Raw genomic sequence first — 21,494 nt, forward strand, 5'->3', positions numbered from 1 at the left:
TATCATATTAAATATTTGTTTAAAAATACAATTATTTAATCTTATATCGGAAGTCATATTCTTATTTGTGTTAGCAATAATTTTAACAAAAATGTTTGAACATTAACAAAAAAAGTGTTTGTAACATAATTTAATAAATCCCAACTCTTTGCCAAAAAAGAAAGAAACTAAAGATGCCGCGCTGCTTGACTCAAGTAATTTTAAATATTCGTTTTTAAATATTAAAAATTAACCGTTCGAAAGAACCGAATCCTAAAACGATTCAGACTCCTCGATGCACATTATAGTTAAAAACAATGCATTTATTTGATTTTGCCCTCAGAATAGAAAATACTTCATCGAGCAAAATGGCGTGGAGTAAATAAAATGTATCAAAAATGAATATTAAAATTAATGTAGGTTGAAAAAATGTGTCTTCTCGCGTAAATGTGTCACATGTCTTTATTTTATGCAATTAATTGACAGGTTTAATACCCTATCACTTTCTAGTCAACGGAGCTCTAGCCTATGATCTTTGTCTGCGTCATCAAAGAAACGCCTCTCAACAAACGTGCACTGCTATTGGTGAATCATCTTATACGTCTAACCAATAGATTTCATGAATTGGGGGGGAGTATTTGGATTCGGCATATAATTGGCTATTTGAAGACTATGTCCCGCCCATTCTTAAAGTGACAGTAGGAAAGGCGATTCCTTCCTCTGCAGGCTGCAGCCAGGTCTCGGCGCACAACACGTCCTCTGGCGGGGGTTGGACGCACATTAGGGGGGTGAATACAACAATAATCTACGAATTCCATCATGGCAGCGACATTAATTCGTTCTCTTGTAAAGAAGAGGGTAAGAAACACAAAAGGCGTTGCATTTTTTACAACCATGCAAGTAGAATGAGTTTGACGTTACGTCACATCAACTCAGCGGTCAAACACCACGAGCATACTACTTTGTAATGTTAGTCAAACACCACTAGCATACTTTGTAGCCACCCTGAAAGCAGTTCTATATATAATGCACTTAAAAGGGCAAGAAGTTTGTCGCCTATTTGCCAAAAAGTGATGACCTTTATTCTCATCAAATAATATAATTTCGCAACAGTTCACTTGGTCAAGTTCAAATGCGCTAAGTTCTACTCGTGTTATCACAGTTCTAGAAAGCATTTGACTTCATGCATTAGTCCTTGTTTAATTTTGAGCTACAGTGAGTCTAATTCAATCATATTTTCTGCAGAAAAGCAGCTTCAATGTATTTAAAGATATATATTTGCATATCCACATTGATTAAAAGCTACATAACATAACCCATTACGTTAGTTGTATTTCAATGCTGATCTGTGCTTTCTATGAATCAGGTTAAGTGTAAGAGAGGTGCACTGCAGTTTTACTGTTTATGAGGTTTAATATCCTAACTGACATTATCAAATGAAGTTATCTTCCCAGAGATAATAATGTAAATGAATGAAATATTGTTCTGCAGGTTCCTCTTCAGATGGGACGCATGTGCTACTCCTCCTCCTCTGTGGTAAGTTCATTGGGGATGTGAACGCATATCTGTGTAAAGGGTGTTTGGGCTCAAAATAATCAAGTGGATTAATTGAACGTTTGTCAAATATGTCAAATGCATTGCAGTCTAAAAGTAGCGACCAGGAGAGCCAAGCAAGCAATTTGATTGTGGAAATATTGCTCATATATCTTATTTTTCTTGGTCCTCAACCTATAGTAGTGTTCCATAAGCCTTTAACCTATAGACAGTGTAAACATCAAATGAAACTTTGCCTCCTCATTTTAGAAGACCACCACACTTCCACTGAACCTTGTACTAACTTACACTGTATGACTCAGATCTGACAGTGACTCGAGAAATCAGTCTGTCATTCTTGGATTTTATGTCCCTCTATTGAGAGGAATAATGCTATAGTAGTCTTTATTGTGTGTAAAGGCCGGGATACACTACAGTACGCTCTTAAATTAGAGGTTCCAAAAGGGTATTTTATTGTGATGCATGCAATAGAAGAAACATTTTTTTTTTAGTGTGAAGAACATTTAAAAAAATCTAAAGACATTTTTTTGCCACTATAAAAAACATTTTGTTTTTGCGGATGTCAGTGCCAAAAAAGAACCTTTATTTCTAAGAGTGTAGATGACTAAACACTAGGCATCATACACTTGCTGCAAGTGATTACTGGACGACTGAGGACCAACTCTTGCAGAAACATGCGTTTTGTTGCTTGGTGATGCATGACAAATGAAAACAGTGCATTCTAACATAAGCTTCAAATATCAAAATGTTTGATATCCTCTGGCTGGATGGAATCGTAGTCGAAGTCTGAGCGATTACCTGTAAAATCAATCAAATCAGATCTGTAACTTTCAGCAACTACTGTAGCACCAAGTCCTCCAGACTGTGAATAAAGCAGAAATTGGTTACACTTTATTTTGATGGTCCACTTTAGACATTCTACTAACTTTGAAAGTAATTTGCAACTACTGTACATGTCAACTAACTCCATTTAGAGTATTAGCATTCTGTTAGGTTCGGGTTAGTGGAATATGTATTTGCTATTTAAGCTGTTTAAAGTGAGTATCAAAATAAAGATTTTGCAGATATTAATAGGGCTGTCAAGCGATTAATCGCGATTAATCACATCCAAAATAAAAGTTTGTGTTTACATAATATATGGGGGTGCACTGTGTATGATTATTTTGTATATACATAAATACACACACATGCATGTATATTTATGGAAAAAAAAATATTTTTATATAAAATATTTATATATAATATAAATCTATACAATATATTCATGAAAATATTTCTAAATTCATATACAAGCATGTGTGTGTATTTATATATATATATATATATATATACACAGTGCACCCCCATATCTTATGTAAACACAAACTTTTATTTTGGATGCGATTAATCGTTTGACAGCCCTAGATATAATGCTATAATGCTTCGCTAAGCAGACAGTCTACTAATACTCTAATGACTGCTAGTTCACATGTAAATGCAAAGTTACTGATAGTTTGTTGAATGCCTAAAGTGGACCATCGAAATAGTGTTACCTAAAAAACTTGGTCAAAACTCATGTAGTGTATTCCAGCCTTAAGCTATTTTCTCATCTCTCACTTAAAAAAATACAAGTAAAACATATTAGTGTTGCTGCATCAAACCATTATTGTTCTAACTATGTTTTGTTTTTATGAGTTGTGTTTTATGTTTGCTTTTTACTCATACTTTTCTCTGTGTCCTTCCTCAGCCTACCACCAAGTTGTTCATTGATGGAAAATTTGTAGAATCCAAGAGTTCAGAATGGTTGGACATTCACAATCCTGTAAGTTCATACTGTACTAGCAGACGTCTAATGCTTTTGCTGAAGTTACACTGGAAGAGATAATGTACTACAACAGTTTAACGGATTACATTCTTTGAGCACACTTAAAACCTATTAGATGGATGTGTTTTAATCACATGTGACTAAACTACACTGCACCTCCACTACTTAGTTATACCAGCAGTCAGTATACATGTACACTACAGAGTCACTGATATTGTTTGGTGTTTTCATGCTTTTGAAAAGGAGTATTCACTGAGTATTACCAATGTGCATACAGATCAATATGAGAACTTAGCCAGGTTATTGGGCTTTACAGTAATTTAATCTGCTTTTCACCATAGAAAACCGATGCTAATAATAATTGCTTTTTTGTTTCTTCATTCTACATTTATACTCTATATTCTAGAAACTCTGAATAATATCAAATTAGAGCAGGGTTTTTTTTAGATATAATTCGATTCCTATGTTTGAGTGAATCTCGTGTTAGAAAATGGTTGTCTTTCGATGTTATGTTAATGTTTGTAACCGCAAGAAAGCACAACCTTTGTAACCAAGTGAATTGTGTACTGTATCAGCACTTTGCAGAGAAATGGGCACAAAGCATTATTTATAGATGCAATGTCTCTGTGATTGAATTATAATGCTCGCGCTCTCCTCAGGCCACCAACGAGGTCATTGGTCGAGTGCCTAAGGCCACACAAGACGAGATGTTGGCCGCCGTGGACTCGTGCTCACGGGCGTACCATACCTGGTCCGAAACTTCCATCCTGGCCCGCCAGCAGATCTTCCTTCGCTATCAGCAGCTCATTAAAGACAATATTGTAAGTGACTTCTGCTCATCCGCAACCCTTTTGTTTTGCTTTTGGTCTGTTTTCAGTAACTGGATTATAATTTAAGGCGAGACACGGCAGGCAAAAACATCGTTTTTTTTCACTGGTCATTTTTGGGATATTTGTCTTCAATAACATGACTTGTGATGAAAAAAGTCATAAATACATATTTAGGTCATATTTTATGACACTTTCTCTGTTTGCATCTGTAGATTTCTCATAAATTTATCAAAAGTTGGCGATATAAATCATCCTGCTGCTCAGCGATCGCAATATGCACAATGTCATCACACACACACCGTTAGAAATATCAAAATATGGTCATTTTCTTTTTATCAGCAACCAATCGTGAAAGTAAAAGGGGGGATTTAACTCTAAATGCGCCTGTTTTCTCAAAATGACTTTTCTCTCATACTCGAAGTTTGAAATCTCCACTTCCGTAGCACCTATATACACCAAACTTTCCAGGCTTGTACCTAGTTATATTATGAAGACATTTACAGAGTGAATTGTAAATATATTATTCCTAGCCTGATTTATATAATATTTCATTCAAAAAAACATAGCGAAAATCATTTAAAGCTACACCGTGTAACTCTTTTAGTTTATTCTTAGCTAAAAACACTTAGTTCTTTTAAAAATAAGTGTGCTCATTAATGTATATTTACGTCGTTCAAGTAATAAAGTATTCTCCTGAGTGTATAATATGCCATTGAAAATACATACGGGTAAGGGGTTCTAATGTCGGTCGCCATGTTGCCCCTCCATCTTGAAAGTACATTAGCCAAAGCTGGGGGACATACCCGTTAATTTAAGCTTCGCCTTTCGCGTTTACGTTTGAGTTAACTCTCATGGGCGAGGTCGAACTGGAAGCCATGTTAATCTTGGACTACATTGGCCACCGTAGGAGTTGAAACGAAATCGGAATTGAGAGGAACAGAAACTAACATTCTCTTGATGGTCATATACCCTTTCACCACTAGATGGGGGTAAAAATCAGACAGTGTAGCTTTAAGGCTATTGACAGTATGTTCTGATTTATAGGATAATAAAAGTAGATATCAATAAATCCCTCTGTAATTTTTTCCCCATCTAATATGTGAACACAATGACAAAATAATTTTGAAGCTGGCTTTATCCAATAGTCAGATTTCGTTTTTTAAAATATATGCAAATTAGTGCGTAGTTAATTAGATAATGCGTAGTTTGCATAATTAAACATTAAATTACCGAAAAAAAAAAATTTTGTCATTTTTTTTTTGTCATCAATTTTTTTTGTCATCTTAATGTAGGCAATCACCTGGGAAAGATTCATGGTGATATCTGCTAGTTAAATAAATTACCCTATTCACCTGTAGTGTCTCGCCTTAATTGAATTATGCAGATGGTTACTGATAGTGACAATTAATAGTCTTTTATTGATTTGTAATGTGAATAATTGAAATCTAGAGCTTTGAAAAAACAAAAACACTTTCTACAAAGGCTGCATGAGGATGTTGTGATTATTATTTTGATGAATCATAAAATTACATGTTACATGTTAAAAGCTCAGACAAGCTTTTAACATGTAATCTTCAACTCGGGCTTATTTTTGTGTTTTGTTTTGTTCTTCCCCTTTTTTCTGTTGTCTATTTTGATGCTTTTATTGGAAAGCGCCTTGTGCACCTTTTGGCTGTTGTAAGGCGCTATACAAATAAAATTTGATTGATTGATTGATTGAATCGTTCTGCACTACTGTCTGCTATATGTATAATATGTGATTTGATTTGTGTTTCAGAAAGAGCTGGCCAAGTTGATAACGCTGGAGCAGGGCAAAACCCTGGCTGATGCTGAGGGCGATGTGTTCAGAGGACTGCGTGAGTCTCTTGTGACAATTCATGTGTAAAATCTCTGTTAGTTAATTCCTGTGAATGTTTTAGTGAAGTCTGTCGAACATTAAAAGGAATATTGGGTGTTATTTTCAACCTAATGACCATACCGCAGCTACTACAGACAATCATTTTGACTCATCCTTTATGATATGTTAAGCAAACATGATGCGTTTACTGTAAACAGCCTTATGAAGGAGGCTTACACACTGCAAATGTGTGATATAATACACTGTGAGTGTGTCCAGATATGTCCACTCTTTTAACTCCTGTCAGTGTGAAAAGTAAACCGACTTGTTATCCTTGCGGATCCTAATTGTCAATAGCTGTTTCCATCATCCACCTATTTTTATGCGCATTTTGGGATGTTGCATAAAATATAGGGCTGTCAAATGATGAATCGTGATTAATTGCATCCAAAATAAAAGTTTGTGTTTACATAATATATGTGGGTGCACTGTGTATAACTATTTTACCTATATAAATACACACACATGCTTGTATATATTTAAGAAATATTTTCATGTATATACTGTATATAGATTTATATATAATTTATTATTAAATATACATGCATGTGTGTGTGTTTATATATATATATAAACACACACACATGCATGTATATTTAATAATAAATTATATATAAATCTATATACAGTATATACATGAAAATATTTCTGTGTATAATATTTTGTATATATATATATATATATATATATATATATACAAAATATTATACACAGTGCACCCACATATATTATGTCAACACAAACTTTTATTTTGGATGCGATTAATTGCGATTAATCGTTTGACAGCCCTAATAAAATAAAATGCTAGATGAAAACAGCAAAATGGGCTAAACATCAACAAATGTTGAAATTTTTTTGTTTTTTTGTTGAAAAATTTTTGTTTTCACACAAAGTCGTAAAATTATGAGAAAATTAATAATAATAACGCTATAAAATTATGTGTTAACACATTATAATTACAAGTTCTACAAGCACATGAAGGCTTTTTACAGTTCAGAATCATTACGATTTACAACATTGAATGCACATCTAGCACAAACCCAAATCAAACACACCTGATCCAGCTAATCATTTTTACATAAGAAATTTCCCCTTCTAACAAAGCACTCCCAACTCAAAAGACAATCAATACTTAATTTTTGGATGAAGCTTACAAGAATTCTTTCAAAAACATTTTTTTGCCGACCCCAAACCTTTTGAACGATAGTGTAAGCTTCTCATTTCTCCTTCTAAACCTTCCTGATGCTTACCTGCTAAGCTTCCATCATAAGTACATTTACTATAGAGATGTTTCCTTTTCTTTTATAGACACTTAGAAATAAAACTGCCAACATATCACAGTCAAAAAACCTGTGATATTTCATTGTTGGTGTTATAGATGAGGTGTTGTTGGCTGTTAGGGCCAAAGAAAGGCACACATTTTGTTTGTGTGCCGTCACATTATTTACTCTGTGTTCATTGATCTTGCAGAGGTGGTGGAGCACACCTGTAGCATCACATCTCTAATGCTGGGTGAGACCCTCCCCTCTATCACTAAAGACATGGACACGTTCACATACCGGTTGCCCATTGGCGTATGTGCCGGAATCGCCCCCTTCAACTTCCCTGCCATGATTCCTCTGTGGATGTTCCCAATGGGCATGGTGTGCGGGAACACCTATTTAATGAAGCCCTCAGAGAGAGTGCCTGGCTGCACCATGTTGCTGGCCAAACTGCTGCAGGACGCCGGCGCTCCAGATGGAACATTAAACATAATCCACGGACAGCATGCCGGTACAGAAACTATTTGACCGCATTATGATCTAGATTATGTGTGTTGATAACTAAATGATTTTTTTCATGTTTTTATAGCTGTGAACTTCATCTGTGACAATCCCGCCATCAAAGCCATCAGTTTCGTCGGCTCCAACCAGGCTGGCGAGTACATCTATGAGAGAGGCTCCAAAAATGGCAAGAGAGTGCAGAGCAACATGGTTGGTTTAGATCATAAAGTTAATGCATTTCATTTACGAACGACATGACTTCTTTAAAGAGGCATTCAGTAGTTCTTTAGCTAGCATTGGGTTCTTTAAGTTGATTGGTTTTATGTTAAATTACACAACCTATTTCGATCCACCTGTTTTTATGCAGATTTTGGGAAATCGCGTAAAAAATGCTGGATGGAAACCCCACGATGCGCATTAAAAACACTCACTCGAGGACATGTAAACTATGATGGAATCACATTTACTAAATAAATCCTTCTGTGCGCAACAAAAAAAAAATAGCGTGACTTTGCCTCAACAGTGGATGCGATTGGAAAACTGGACTAACCAATGGATCAGTTTCATTGTACTGCATCTCAAGTGTTGATTTGATCATTGTGAAATTCCTCAGCCAAAGTCTGTCATCAGACATTTAATTCTCTTTCAAAAGCGTCTGGATTTCCAAATACCAGCATCTGAACGCAAGATCACATGACGGCGATTATTGCATTTCGTTTGCATGCGCTGAGACGCAAGCCATTTATGATGATGGAGTGAAATAGAGCCAGTATCTTCACTGATTGCAGCAACGTTCATTTTTATTACAGATATTTTGCGTCAGTTTCCCAGAAAGTGTGTTTATTCCGTAGTGTTTTATTCCGAACTGCTGAATGCTTCTTTAAAAGAAATAAATAATGGATGAATTAATGAATTTAATTAAATCCATGTTGTTTTAAATCCATATTACTTGTGAATCCATATTACTTGATGTTAATAAACCTATTTTTATAAACAGTGTAACTTTCACAAGCAGCTGTATCTTCTCAGCATAACTGTAATGGCCAGATGGTGGCAGCATTCAGTTACAAATGAATCTTCTCCATTCTGGTTGATTCCTAAACTCTATAATGAGGCTGTGATTTTAGTCTGACTCAAGGAAATTTTAGATTTAGCATGACTGACTCACAGATGATGCACAGCAGTGAATTGAGTTAAATTGTAGAAATGTATAAGTTAGCAGTTTATAGATGCCTTGGATTTCTGATCCCAGCACATCAGCTCTCACTGCAGATAAACTTGTTTGAAACCCTACAACAATCCCCACCACTACTACCACTTCTTTTCTTTGCAGTTTTGCAAATTAACTTGAATTTTACATTTGAATCTTTTACCAATCCAATAGCTATACAAGATGGTAAACTGTGTTTTTTGCACTTCTTATACTTCGCCCATTCCCATTTGTGCTAGTGCTAGAGTTGTATTTTGATAAAGCCGTCGAGCTGCTTCTTCAGAATCTCATCTTCTGTCCACCAGGGGGCGAAGAATCATGGTGTGGTGATGCCTGACGCCAACAAAGAGAACACGCTCAACCAGTTGGTTGGTGCTGCTTTTGGAGCAGCCGGTCAGAGATGTATGGCGCTTTCCACTGCAATCCTCATAGGAGAAGCCCAAACCTGGTTGCCTGAGCTGGTTGAACGTGCAAAGAGTCTCCGTGTCAATGCAGGTACTTGAGCTTTAATATATTCATCAGGTCTAATCCTGCACCCCAGTACAGCACTTTATGTCTCACAAATCTGACACCCAATTTAGTCGTGGAGACACAACACGATCAAGCCCAAAATGCACTCTGCTTGTCTGCATTTGGGAACAAGTGCACATGACATAATTTTCATCATCAGCATAGCCCACTGATGTTTGCACATGCTATCCACATCCCGTCTGACAACTGCACTTGCAATGATTGAATACCGCTAGGTTAAGCCCGGAACACACGATGAAAAGACAACTGTGTTGTCGCCTCTCGTCGAGGTAAAAAGCTGCACTTGAACACACTGAGAGAACTACAGGCGACTGTCAGCTATAATGTGTTCTGTACCTGCGTATAATGAGCCAACTGTCTATTTCTGCAGATATATTAGTCCATATTCGTCATTCAAAAAGGAAAACCGACGCCGCCGGCCGACTGCAGATACACATACCATAAACAAAGCAGCGTGTGCTTACTGTTTTGAATATCAATCCTGCTAAACGCTTTCTTTATTCCACTCCGCTCGTGTTAATATTGAAATATTCGCCAAGGAACATGGTGAACAGATGAGATGACGTAACGTAAGAACAGCCTTCTATCTTTTTGACTTTTTGCTTGCGTTTGACTTCTTTGTTTTGACTTCTTTGCTTGCTGTTTTGCTTTTATTCTTGCGCACTGACTCTTTCAATAAGCTGAACAGCCAATCAGAGTTCTCTCCTTCCCGTTCACTGTCTCTTTCTGGTGGAATGAACTTCCCAACCCTAGCCTTCCTTGTTCTAGCTTTACTTTTCTGAACAAAACTTTGTATTACTAGCATTTCTCATATGTATTGCCCCTTTAAGATGAATCACTTGTTGTATTCCTTATTTGTAAGCCGCTTTGGATAACTTTGTCTGTTAAAATAAATAAATGTAAATGTTAAAGGTTTGGATGTTCACATGTGTGTGAGACGGAGAAGAATGCGGAAAAAATGAAATAAACCCTAGAAGGACAATCCTTTTGTCTGTCGCTTATAAATTAGACCAGTGAAATTTTGTTGAACATTTGTTATGATTAGCTGTGATTCTGTTGGGTCCCCATAATGTAATTTTTTACAGTTTATTTTTTTTGTGCCAGTTAGAACACATGATATGAATATTGATCAATTCAGTGTTTTTAGTCAGTTTTACAGCTGTAAACTGAGTCTGAAAAAATCAAACATAAATGTCACCTTGGAATATTTTTTCATGATATTCATTGAATAAAGTGTCTCTTCCACAGTTTCACTCAGTTTTTTTTTTCCTCGGGATTCATTCAAGTTGCTCTATCCCTGTTTTTTTAGCCTTTTTGTAGACCACCCATGCTTTCATGACCACACCTCTCCCTGAGCAACTTAAAACATGTTCAGCTCACCCAGAGGAGAGACGCACTATTTGTCTTGGTCATGCCACAAAGCTGAAGCACATTTTGTGGTATAAAGGGGACCAGAAATTAGTATGGGCCGATCAAATGTTTGAAAAAAAGTTCTGCCGATGAAAATTGTAATCAGAGGAACTAAACCGCAGCAGCTATTCTGAAACCTTAAAACAGCCCTCGAAGACAAATGGCCTCAGGGTATCTAAAATTGTGTGTGTGGCTGTGTGTTTATTCATGTTTGTGCATGTATATGTGTGCAAGTGCATATGGATATGTCAGTGTTTGCCAGTCCCTTTGGTTACGACCCAGTAAAAAAGGGCAAATTAAAGGAAAGTCGTCCTCTTCATCCATCTATTCAGCGAAAATCAACGAAACGACAGAGAAACCCTTTCTCTGGCATTTTGGATGTCTAAACTTCTGGTTAACCAAGTAAATTGTTGTTTGGAAGGGAAACCGCTACATTTTCTGCCGACTATCCACCTAAATCATCTTCACTACAGTAATGATTCCGCAAATGAGTGCATCTTGGTTGTGCGCTGAATTGTTAACATATGAATTCACACGTTTTTGTGGTCGTTAGATCTCTGCTCATTCATTATGTAATAAATAGTGTTCGTTCAGCTTTCGTTTCAAAGTGCCACTTGTGATGACAGTTAGGACTAAAAACATGTTAACAAAACTCTAATTATAATCAGAAATGGCTGTGGTTTGGCTATGTTTTGCAAAAACTCCTTAATTTATTGTATTATTATTTATTTTCCATTGTCTCTTCTGTAAGGTGACCAGCCCGGAGCTGATGTGGGACCTCTCATCTCGCCTCAGGCCAAAGAACGAGTGAACAGCCTTATTCAGAGCGGTGTTGATGAGGGCGCCAAGTTGCTGCTTGATGGCAGGAATGTGAAGGTCAAGGGTTACGAAAACGGGAACTTCGTAGGACCAACCATCATTAGCAATGTTACGGTAAGAACTACTATCTGCGCATGTTCATCCCACTTATTCATGTTGCTCCAAACCTGTATGCCTTTCATCTTTGGAACATAAAAGAAGATATTGTGCAGAATGTCTTGGTGTTTATATATATATATATATATATATATATATATATATATATACAATGAAAGTCATTGGGGTTTAGAAATGTTTTGGACCCCATTAACCGCTTTTCCACTATTAGGCCAGTTCAAACCAGGGCTAACAACGTGCCGGGCAGGGCCAATAACCTTGAGCCGCAAAGCCAAAATCGAGCTGTGTTTTCCACTGTCAGGCCAGTAGCCCCGCAGTGCTACCCTAAAACCCACCCTTAACACGCCTCTGTCGAACGTTACACAACATCATCGATTCACCAGCTTGGGGTAGCTGACTGAAAACTAGCTAGATCACAAAAAAAATTAACATGACAGATGTTGACATGAGCTCACACCTAATCCTACCCATCTCCACCACCTGATCCCTAACCCCACCCCTAATCCTACCCATCACCGCCCCCTGATCCCTAACCCCACCCCTAATCCTACCCATCACCGCCCCCTGATCCCTAACCCCACCTCTAATCCTACCCATCTCCGCCCCCTGATCCCTAACCCCACCCCTAATCCTACCCATCTCCGCCCCCTGATCCCTAACCCCACCCCTAATCCTACCCATCTCCGCCCCCTGATCCCTAACCCCACCCCTAATCCTACCCATCTCTGCCCCCTGATCCCTAACCCCACCCCTAATCCTACCCATCTCCGCCCCCTGATCCCTAACCCCACCCCTAATCCTACCCATCACCGCCCCCTGATCCCTAACCCCACCCCTAATCCTACCCATCTCTGCCCCCTGATCCCTAACCCCACCCCTAATCCTACCCATCTCCGCCCCCTGATCCCTAACCCCACCCCTAATCCTACCCATCTCCGCCCCCTGATCCCTAACCCCACCCCTAATCCTACCCATCTCCGCCCCCTGATCCCTAACCCCACCCCTAATCCGACCCATCTCCGCCCCCTGATCCCTAATTCTACCCATCTCCGCCCTCTGATCCCTAACCCCACCCCTAATCCTACCCATCTCCCCCCATTGGATCTGGATCCAACTCCGCCCCCTGGATCTCGTGTGCTGCAATGATCACGCCGGTATGGAGACGAGTTTGTTGGGAATCAGTGCCGATGGCTGTCGAGTCGATGCCTTCACTTCCTAAAAGTTAAGGCTTTTAAGTCCAAAGGCGTGATTGTAATAGTATATGCTTTGTCTAAGTTCAAGCGGTCTCTGGTATTCCCCATGTTCATAGCTTTTGGCCCGACAGTAGAAACACAGCTATTTACTTTCATTAAATGGACAAAAACTGTTTGTAACATGTAGATGGTTAAATCCCAACTAAGCAATAGGATGCAAAGGCTATGTACTGTTATACACCTGCTATTTGTGCTACCTCAATTTCAGCCCGACATGAAGTGCTATACAGAGGAGATATTTGGACCTGTATTGGTGGTTCTGGAGGCCGACAGCTTGGATGAAGCCATCAAATTGGTCAACAAGAACCCATATGGCAACGGAACCGCCATCTTCACCACCAACGGAGCTGCAGCACGTAAATACACCCATGAAGTTGATGTTGGTCAGGTGAGATTTCTTTCAGTATTTGCTGGGTTTATGATTAACATTGAGATACATCAGACTTTCTCAACTGGATATCAGCCTAAACAAGGGGGGTAAAGGTTCACAAAATTCATGGTTCGGTTCGATACGATATACTTGTGTCACGGTTCGGTACGTTTTCGATACAACAAAAAGAAAGAAATGCCAGAGAAATTTCCTTGATTTTGATTTTTTTTAATTATATTTTTATTAAAACTAACAGTGATTGGGGCCTTTTTTTAGGTGCATATAAAACTAAACAAAACAGCTGCTTGGTCAAATTAATTTATTTTAGTTCAGATTAACATTTGAGGGCAGCAATTGTATTCATAATGGCAAAATAAAACCGACGTGATGTTACTTGAAGGCATTATAGCCTACTGTTCCTGCCAAACCATGGTTACAATAAGTAGTTACTACAGTAAACCCAAGGTGAATGTTGCTGATCTGTGGACACTGATTAGTTCATTCATAGCACAATGTTTCTCCTGGATTTCCACGTCAGCGCTGTTTGATCCGTTAATAACGGAGAAATGTGAATGTTTCTCACTAGATCTCGCAGCGATGTTATTACTTCAGTGTCGAATTCCAATTTTTTCTCTACTGGATTTGACTGTGTAGTACAGTGCTGCTTGATTAAGAACGGCGCGCGCTGCATTGGTCCAAACTGATAAACGGTCCGTCAACCACATAATAACAAGTAGCTCAGTTTCGTTCTGCTTACATTATATTTGCCATTTGATGTTGGGCAATGTTGTGGTCACGCCAGCGTCTCTTACATTATGAACACGCTTGCCATGCGCAACGCGCCTACATTTGAAATGTCGACATTTTGGTCGGCAGGAAAAATGGTCCAACGAACCGTTCGGTTTATTTATTTATTTATTTGACGGGGACAGTGTACATTAATTAGCATTACTGCAAATGTACTAGAATTAGCCAAAAGGCTATTTTTCATCCATTGTCCCTGGATAGATGTTAATATTGTCTACCTTAAAAAGAAACAGCAGTTAAAACTTTACAAGGAAAATATAAAAACAATAAAACAATATAAATCACAAAATCCTTTACGTAAATGCAGTGTATAAATTCATTATATTATCAACATTTTGGCAAAATATAAATGTTAAACAGTTACTCAACAAGGACACAGATGGCAGCACGATCAGGTCAGGAGAAATTATATATACTTAAAAATGCGTACCGAAAGCCTCGTACCAAATGGTTCAATACGAATACGTGTATTGTTACACCCCTAGCCTAAACACAAGAGATATCCCATTAAGAAACTGGATTTCAGCCTAAACACAAAAGATATCCCATTGTTAATGTTGTAAATGGAAATGCTTGTATTAGTGAGAAAAAGAATTGTGGTATATCAGTACCTTATTATATACACACATCCCTACTAGTTATTCCACCTTGTGAGTGCAGTTTAACACTGTTGGTATCTGCGTGACCTGAGATGGGTGCATGCAAGAGTCAGAACTTTGAGAGACCTCTGTCCGTCTGGAAAAATCCCCCCTTATAGACCGTGTAGACATGTTAATGTTCAGTTGTGTCGTATTGGGCACCTCCTTATGTCATGTAGGCTCTTGACAAGACCATTGTAGGTAAAGAGTTGCAGGCACACACCTCTCGAGTAAATATTAGAATGTGAAGTAAATGAAATGTGTAAAATCCCCTTGGCGCCACTCCTCGACCGAAAGCACGTTTCATATGCAAGCGTTGTCTCTTTAGCTGCCATTAGTAACACAAGGCCTTCTTGTAAGTATGTATGTAAAACCGTCCTGAACTTCACTTGTTTGCCACATATTTTAAAATGTACAAAATACAGCTGCTACCACAAAACATCCACACTACAAATAGTTCACAGCAAATATGTGCTTTTTATTCAAAGCAGCACTTTGCCAAAATATTTTGCTGGTAAAGCCCTGAGTCTGAAATTAAACTCAAAAGGGATCCCTTGCAACCTGTTGATCTGGTGGTTATGCAAAAAACAGCCCCCTTTTACCCCGTTTATTTGCCAGTGGCGAGCCGCTATGCTGTGTGTTTGCGATTCACATGCTGGAGGACACGGCACGGGCCATGTGCTGAGCTGGCCTCTCAATCCCCCTCACACAAGAACCTCCTTTTGCCTTTTTTTTTTTCTCCGTCCATTCCCTCACGAGTCACCTTCGGCCAGAAGGCTCAAATTGTGCAACCGCATAAAAAAAACTATGCCAGTTTCCAGCCTCACCCCATCCCAAAAACAAAATGTTTTGTTTAGTTATTCTCTGCATCCATTACTTTTCTCAGCTGGTACACAAACAAATGATTGTGGCTTTCAGTTGAGTGTCGACTGCCTCGTCAACTCTTTCAATAGAATGAGCTGATTGTTCCACACTTTCCGTATACAGTTGTTGAAGCCCAACAGTAGCTTGTTCCCAAAGCAAAGATGTGCATGGGTGTTCAAGGTTAATGCAGTATGACTGAATGCTATAAGGGTGTGTTCACACTTGGCATGTCTGGTTTGATTTCAACGAACCCTGGTGCGATTCATTTATATAATTGTGAACGCTGCCATCTGAAACCTTGTGCACTAAAAAAGCGGGCCGAGACGTTGAAAAGATGGGTCTCGGTCCTCTTCCAAATGAACTCTGATACGGTTTGACATATGAACACAATACAGACCAAAGACATGTAAACTAACCAAAAACAGGACATGATTTCACAAAATATGACCCTAAAAAGGACAGAATGCTCAAGTATACATGTTTTTTCACACCATAGTTGCGAATGCGATGTTTCCCCTCAGAGTTAGGACTTGAAAAAGATTTGTTCGTTTTGATGAATGAGTTTGAACTGGAGAGTCATGACCGCTCATGACAGAACACAGCAAAGCGAGTATTTGTGCTTATAAAACTTAAACCTTTTCATTTATTTTTTAAATGACCGATGGTTATAAGACGTCTGGTGTCGTTTAAAGTCCTTTGAAGCTGCACTGAAACTCTCATTTGGACCTTGAACCTTTTGGTTCCCATTGAAGTCCATTATATGGAGAAAATCCTGGAATGTTTTCATCAAAAACCTTAATTTTTTTTCGACTGAATTGAAAGACATGGACATCTTTGATGACATGGGGGTGAGTTAATTAATTATGAGCAAAAGTTTTTTTTAAATTAATTATTCCAAATATCGTTACACCCCTACTGGCTATAGAGGTGTGTGCTGAGGAGTCTGTGGTTGTGTGTATTCAGGATACAGAAACAGGCTGGCCATGAAATTTGCGAAACAAAAGAGTCGGCCATTTTGTTCCCAAAAATGTAATTTCCGTTACCGTGGAAATGACACTGTGGAAGGAATTTACTTAACTTTTAGAAAAAAAAGATTAACATTATCTGAAACCAGCATGTTAGACGTTAGCAGGTTTTTAAGAAAGTTTACGCTGGGTTCTTTTTACAATCCACAAGGCAGATGTTCTCATAGTGGAAGAAACCGACGTTAGAAAAAGAAATCCACTGGGATGATTGTCCTGTTTTCGCTTGCTATCTAGTAAAGGTTAACACTACATTTAAACTGTAGTTATGTTAAACTCCTATTTCTGGACTTTAATTGCTACATTGACATTGAAGCGCAGTAGGCAAGCTCAATACACACTGGAAAGGTTGGAGCTACTCTTGTATAGTGAGATTTCCAAGTTTACATTGAGCAGGGAGACAAACGTGAAGAGGTAATGTGTAGAATTTGCAAACCGTCACTCCCACATGGTGTCTAGCGACGTGAGGAAAGCATACAGCTTTCTGCGGCAGACAAAAATGCATTTGCGTCTGACGGGTAAGCTGTTGTCTTAACTGTCATCAGGGTGTGAGTGTGTCAGATATGTGAGATGCAGTGAACATGACTGCTGAGAGGGCAAACACAGCTGACCTCTGAGACGTCTCTTAATATGCTCTTTTTACAGATTGGAGTTAATGTACCAATCCCCGTCCCACTGCCCATGTTTTCATTCACCGGTTCCAGAGGCTCCTTCAGGGGCGACACAAACTTCTATGGAAAGCAAGTAAGTATCCATCACATATATCCATTGATATATATATATATATATCAAACTCTATTAAAGTCAAGTAAACAGTCTGTAATAAAATAATAAAAAATAATTAAACTACTAGCAATAGCACAAATAAAGACTATAGAACAGGTAGATCTAACAGTAGTTAGATACAAGTACAGAAATTGAATCAAATGTAAAATAACTGCATAGTCTTCACTGTGTAATTAAATAAAGATGCATCCTTATTAAAGTTACAAAAGTTATTCAGTCAAAAGCATTGAATGATTTTTGTTTCTTTCGCAGTGAGTCTGTTGGATGATTAAAGGGATACTCCACTTTTTTTGGAAATAGGCTCATTTTACCACTCCCCCAGAGATAAACTGTTGGGTTTTACCGTTTTCTAATGTATTCAGCCGATATTTTGATATTTAGAAGAATATCGGTAACCAGACAGTTTCTGGTCTCATTGACTTTTCCTACTATGGAAGTCAATGAGACCAGAAACTGTCTGGTTACTGATATTCTTCTAAATATCAGAAAATTGGCTGAATGGATTGGAAAACGGTAAAACTCAACCGTTTAACTCTGGGGGAGTGGTAAAATGAGCCTATTTCCAAAAAAAGTGGAGTATCCCTTTAACATTAAAACACAGGCAGCAGCAGGAATATTAGGCTGCTGTCACTTTAAGACAATGCATAGATCCAATATACTGATACTGTTACACATGTTTTCTTTCTCAACTGTTTACGTTTACTTAAGACATAACCAACTATGTTTACTTGAATAAGATGGGAATTTTAAGATAATTTTGTGTGGAATTGTCTGTCGAGCAAGAAGACGTAAAAGAAAACTCAATTCAGAATTCACATGCTGTGCTTCGGATGTACAGTTTGAGTACAGCGCGTGAGTTATCTTTTGCATCGTCTTGCGTTTAATCCCTTTAAATTAATCAAGGAAAAGTAGAACATTAGACAAGAATACAGAAAAAAAAAATTTATAAAACACACACAAGACTCATTTCAATTATACAAAATAAACAAAACAATTACCAAATTGAAAGAGACATTGAGAGGTTGACATTTGTTTCTGCCTTGGAAAAACAAATATTTTAGAATGATTGGTCACGCCATATCTTCCCCAGATGGCAAATGAACCGGCCAGAGTTTAAAATCAGGTGACATGGTCCATTTGGTTTACCATGTTTTGTTTCCAGTGTTTGGCTTTAAAATGTGTTTTGGTATAAAATTTCATCAGCTGTAGTTTGTCAAAGCTATGAGTGACATGTTTTGACACAAGTGGTTTATTGCTTTCGCCAGCATACGTTTGCCAGCCACCTGCCATTTCTCATGTGATGTCATTGTCATTTTGGGAGGGTATTAAAAAGATGACTAATCTTGAGTCATTGTTTAGTCTTAAGTATTTTGGTATTCTTTCCATCACAGGGCATTCAGTTCTACACACAGATCAAAACTGTTACCTCACAGTGGAAGGCAGAAGATGCTACACTGAAGTCCCCTGCCGTTACAATGCCAATAATGGGACGTTAAGTATTGATCACCTGTATAAACTCCACCCTGCCCCCCAAAATCTTCAAAACTGCAAGTTTTAACTACTGAACATTGATATTTTCAAAAATGAAATGATCTGTTCACTGCTAAACTGTTGAATGTAGTTAAATGATTCCAAATACTGTGATTTTTTTTTCACTCTTTGATAATTAAAATTAAATGTAGCTCAAATTGCTCTTTAATTGTATAAAACATCTGTCAAATGGTTGGCAGTTTCTTACCCCGATATAGCAGAAGTTTCTATGTTTCATAAGATAATGAATCCACATTCAACACTAAATTGACTGTATTAAGTCCACAAAAAAGGTAAAGTGCTATAATATCTTTAGCTAACTGGCTTTTCTGAACTGTTCAACTAGCATTATCTCTGGTTATGACAGTCTATATACATACTGTATGCAAAATTTGTGAACTGTTGATGAATAGACGACTGTTTTGGGCTGTTTGCCTCAATAAAAAAAGACAATGAATTTGTTCTTGAAGTTATTTATTTTTAGTAGCACTTGCCAAGTAAAGCCGGTTGCACACTATTGGAGCTTTTCCACTGTATACACTGTATATCGGCTTTGTTTGGTTTTCCACTGTGTAAAAGTTGTACCTGTACCTGCTTTTGGGTACTTTTTTTTTTGTATCACCTTCAGAGAGTTTCTGAGCGTGCTAAAGTGGGCTGAAGGCCAATTTATACTTTTGTGTAGGGTGCGCGCGGTAGGTACGGCATAGCATACGCACAGACGTGTCCCATACAGTGTACCCTTCAGGCCAATTTATACTTCTGCGTCGAGGGTACGCCGTAGTGTACGGCGTTGGCTACGCACGTAGGCGACGCCGTTGTGAGTAGTTATACTTCTGCGTTCAGGTCTTGGTTGCTCTGCAGTACTGCTCCGAAACGCTAGTTGGCGGCGGAGGGTTTTAATGTTCCACTGTGTTTAGATTCCTCGCAGCTAGGTTACTACAAGCAATAGTGACTGAAAGAGAGCTGATCATGTTGGAGTTGGAGCTTATTGTAGCCTGAACGCGTACCTCTTCAAAAATGTAACTACACGTCGCAACAGCGTGGACCGCAAGATCGGTGATTGGTCTGCTTGGTGGCATCGCATTTTGTCCTACGCATTTCCGCACGTACCTCACCCATTTCCACACGTACCATCTCCTCCGATGTCTTCTCTCATTTCTTCCTTTCAGTTTTAGTAATTTCACGAAAATTAACAGTTTTTCCACCTCAATAAGCTTTACGAATATTGCTCGTCAAACTATACGAACATGATTCCTGCTGGAAGCCATGTCACACTGTAGGATCTCAGTTGTCATAATGTCAGACTATGACAGTCAAGATGCATTAAACGGATGCATGCATGAAGACTCGTCCAGAGTTTCACATCATCGATCTGTGACGTGAGCTGCATTTACATGCAGGAAAGAAATGGTGGCTAGCAAACAGCAACAATCTCTTGCGTTCATTTTGATATTGGCTTTGTTTTAAAAGAAAACTGGATAAAACGAAGATGGGGGGAGCATTGTCGTCTCACTAATTGCGTCAAATTTGACGGTTGTCATAAGAGAAGCCACACTGCAGCCTTGCTCAACTTCTGACACTGCAATAACAATAATAATAATAATTTTCCTCCAACTAATTTCTGGCAATGGCCATCAAACGACTGTCTGCAAAGTACATGCTAAAAAAATCTACAAATAAAAGACTTAAAATTTTGGCCTAGGATCATAGGAATCAGTCAAAATTTGTCTCAGACGGCCAAAATCGTACAGTGCGAACCCGGCTTAAGTTTCACTACATATCCATAAGTATTAAATTGAACTTAAGTGCTTATTCAACTATTATTTTCTAGCTGATTAAACTTAGAAATTGGTGAAAAACCATCTGCTAATTAAGTGGTCAAATGAAGTCGGAGGTGATGAGTTGTGTTTCTTAGGTCATAGAGGTCTTATGATGCGATTCCAATCCTGTTTGGGAGACAGCACTCTGTAGTACGCCATTAATTATGGTGAACCAGCACAGGGAAGATGTAAAGCTGAGATAAATTACTCTGGATCTACTTCTTACAGCTTGGCTGCTCTGTCTGCTAAACAACCAACCTCATGTGGAGTAAATCTTGGAGATGCTGTAATTTGCATGGCGTCCTCTGACATGCTAGTGTCTAACCCTGGCACCCTTGGAAAAAGCTGACAAAGCCAAGAGATGGGCTGGTTTCTTATGTGGGCGAAGAAAAAATGCAGAGACGACATAAAACATTTTTAACGTGGGGAGGATATACACTACCTGGGTGTTACTATGAAGCTAATTCCACTGGAGTCTAAAAGTTTGCTC

At 38.3% G+C, this 21,494-nt stretch overlaps 1 protein-coding gene across 1 annotated transcript; it reads left to right on the forward strand.

The window, feature by feature from the left end:
- Positions 1 to 680: 680 nt before the first annotated feature.
- On the forward strand, positions 681 to 19,641 carry aldh6a1 (aldehyde dehydrogenase 6 family, member A1). The gene is made up of 12 exons (XM_039653400.2): positions 681 to 837; positions 1,471 to 1,515; positions 3,260 to 3,334; positions 3,997 to 4,158; positions 5,945 to 6,023; positions 7,535 to 7,837; positions 7,916 to 8,037; positions 9,343 to 9,532; positions 11,730 to 11,911; positions 13,376 to 13,555; positions 17,514 to 17,612; positions 19,046 to 19,641. The coding sequence occupies exons 1-12, from the start codon at positions 799 to 801 to the stop codon at positions 19,148 to 19,150; spliced, it is 1,581 nt and encodes a 526-aa protein (XP_039509334.2). The 5' UTR covers positions 681 to 798; the 3' UTR covers positions 19,151 to 19,641.
- The last annotated feature ends 1,853 nt before the right edge of the window (positions 19,642 to 21,494 follow it).

The sequence above is a fragment of the Pimephales promelas genome, chromosome 15 (assembly GCF_988280905.1).
Source record: "Pimephales promelas chromosome 15, fPimPro1.hap1.1, whole genome shotgun sequence".
NCBI lineage: Eukaryota > Metazoa > Chordata > Actinopteri > Cypriniformes > Leuciscidae > Pimephales > Pimephales promelas.

Bases quoted from the DNA above. Each gene is read 5' to 3' on its own strand.
- aldh6a1 (XM_039653400.2), top strand. From the start codon at position 799: ATGGCAGCGACATTAATTCGTTCTCTTGTAAAGAAGAGG. The intron at 3,335-3,996 runs GTAAGTTCATAC...CGCTCTCCTCAG, and splicing joins GGTTGGACATTCACAATCCT to GCCACCAACGAGGTCATTGG. The intron at 8,038-9,342 runs GTTGGTTTAGAT...TCTGTCCACCAG, and splicing joins AGAGAGTGCAGAGCAACATG to GGGGCGAAGAATCATGGTGT.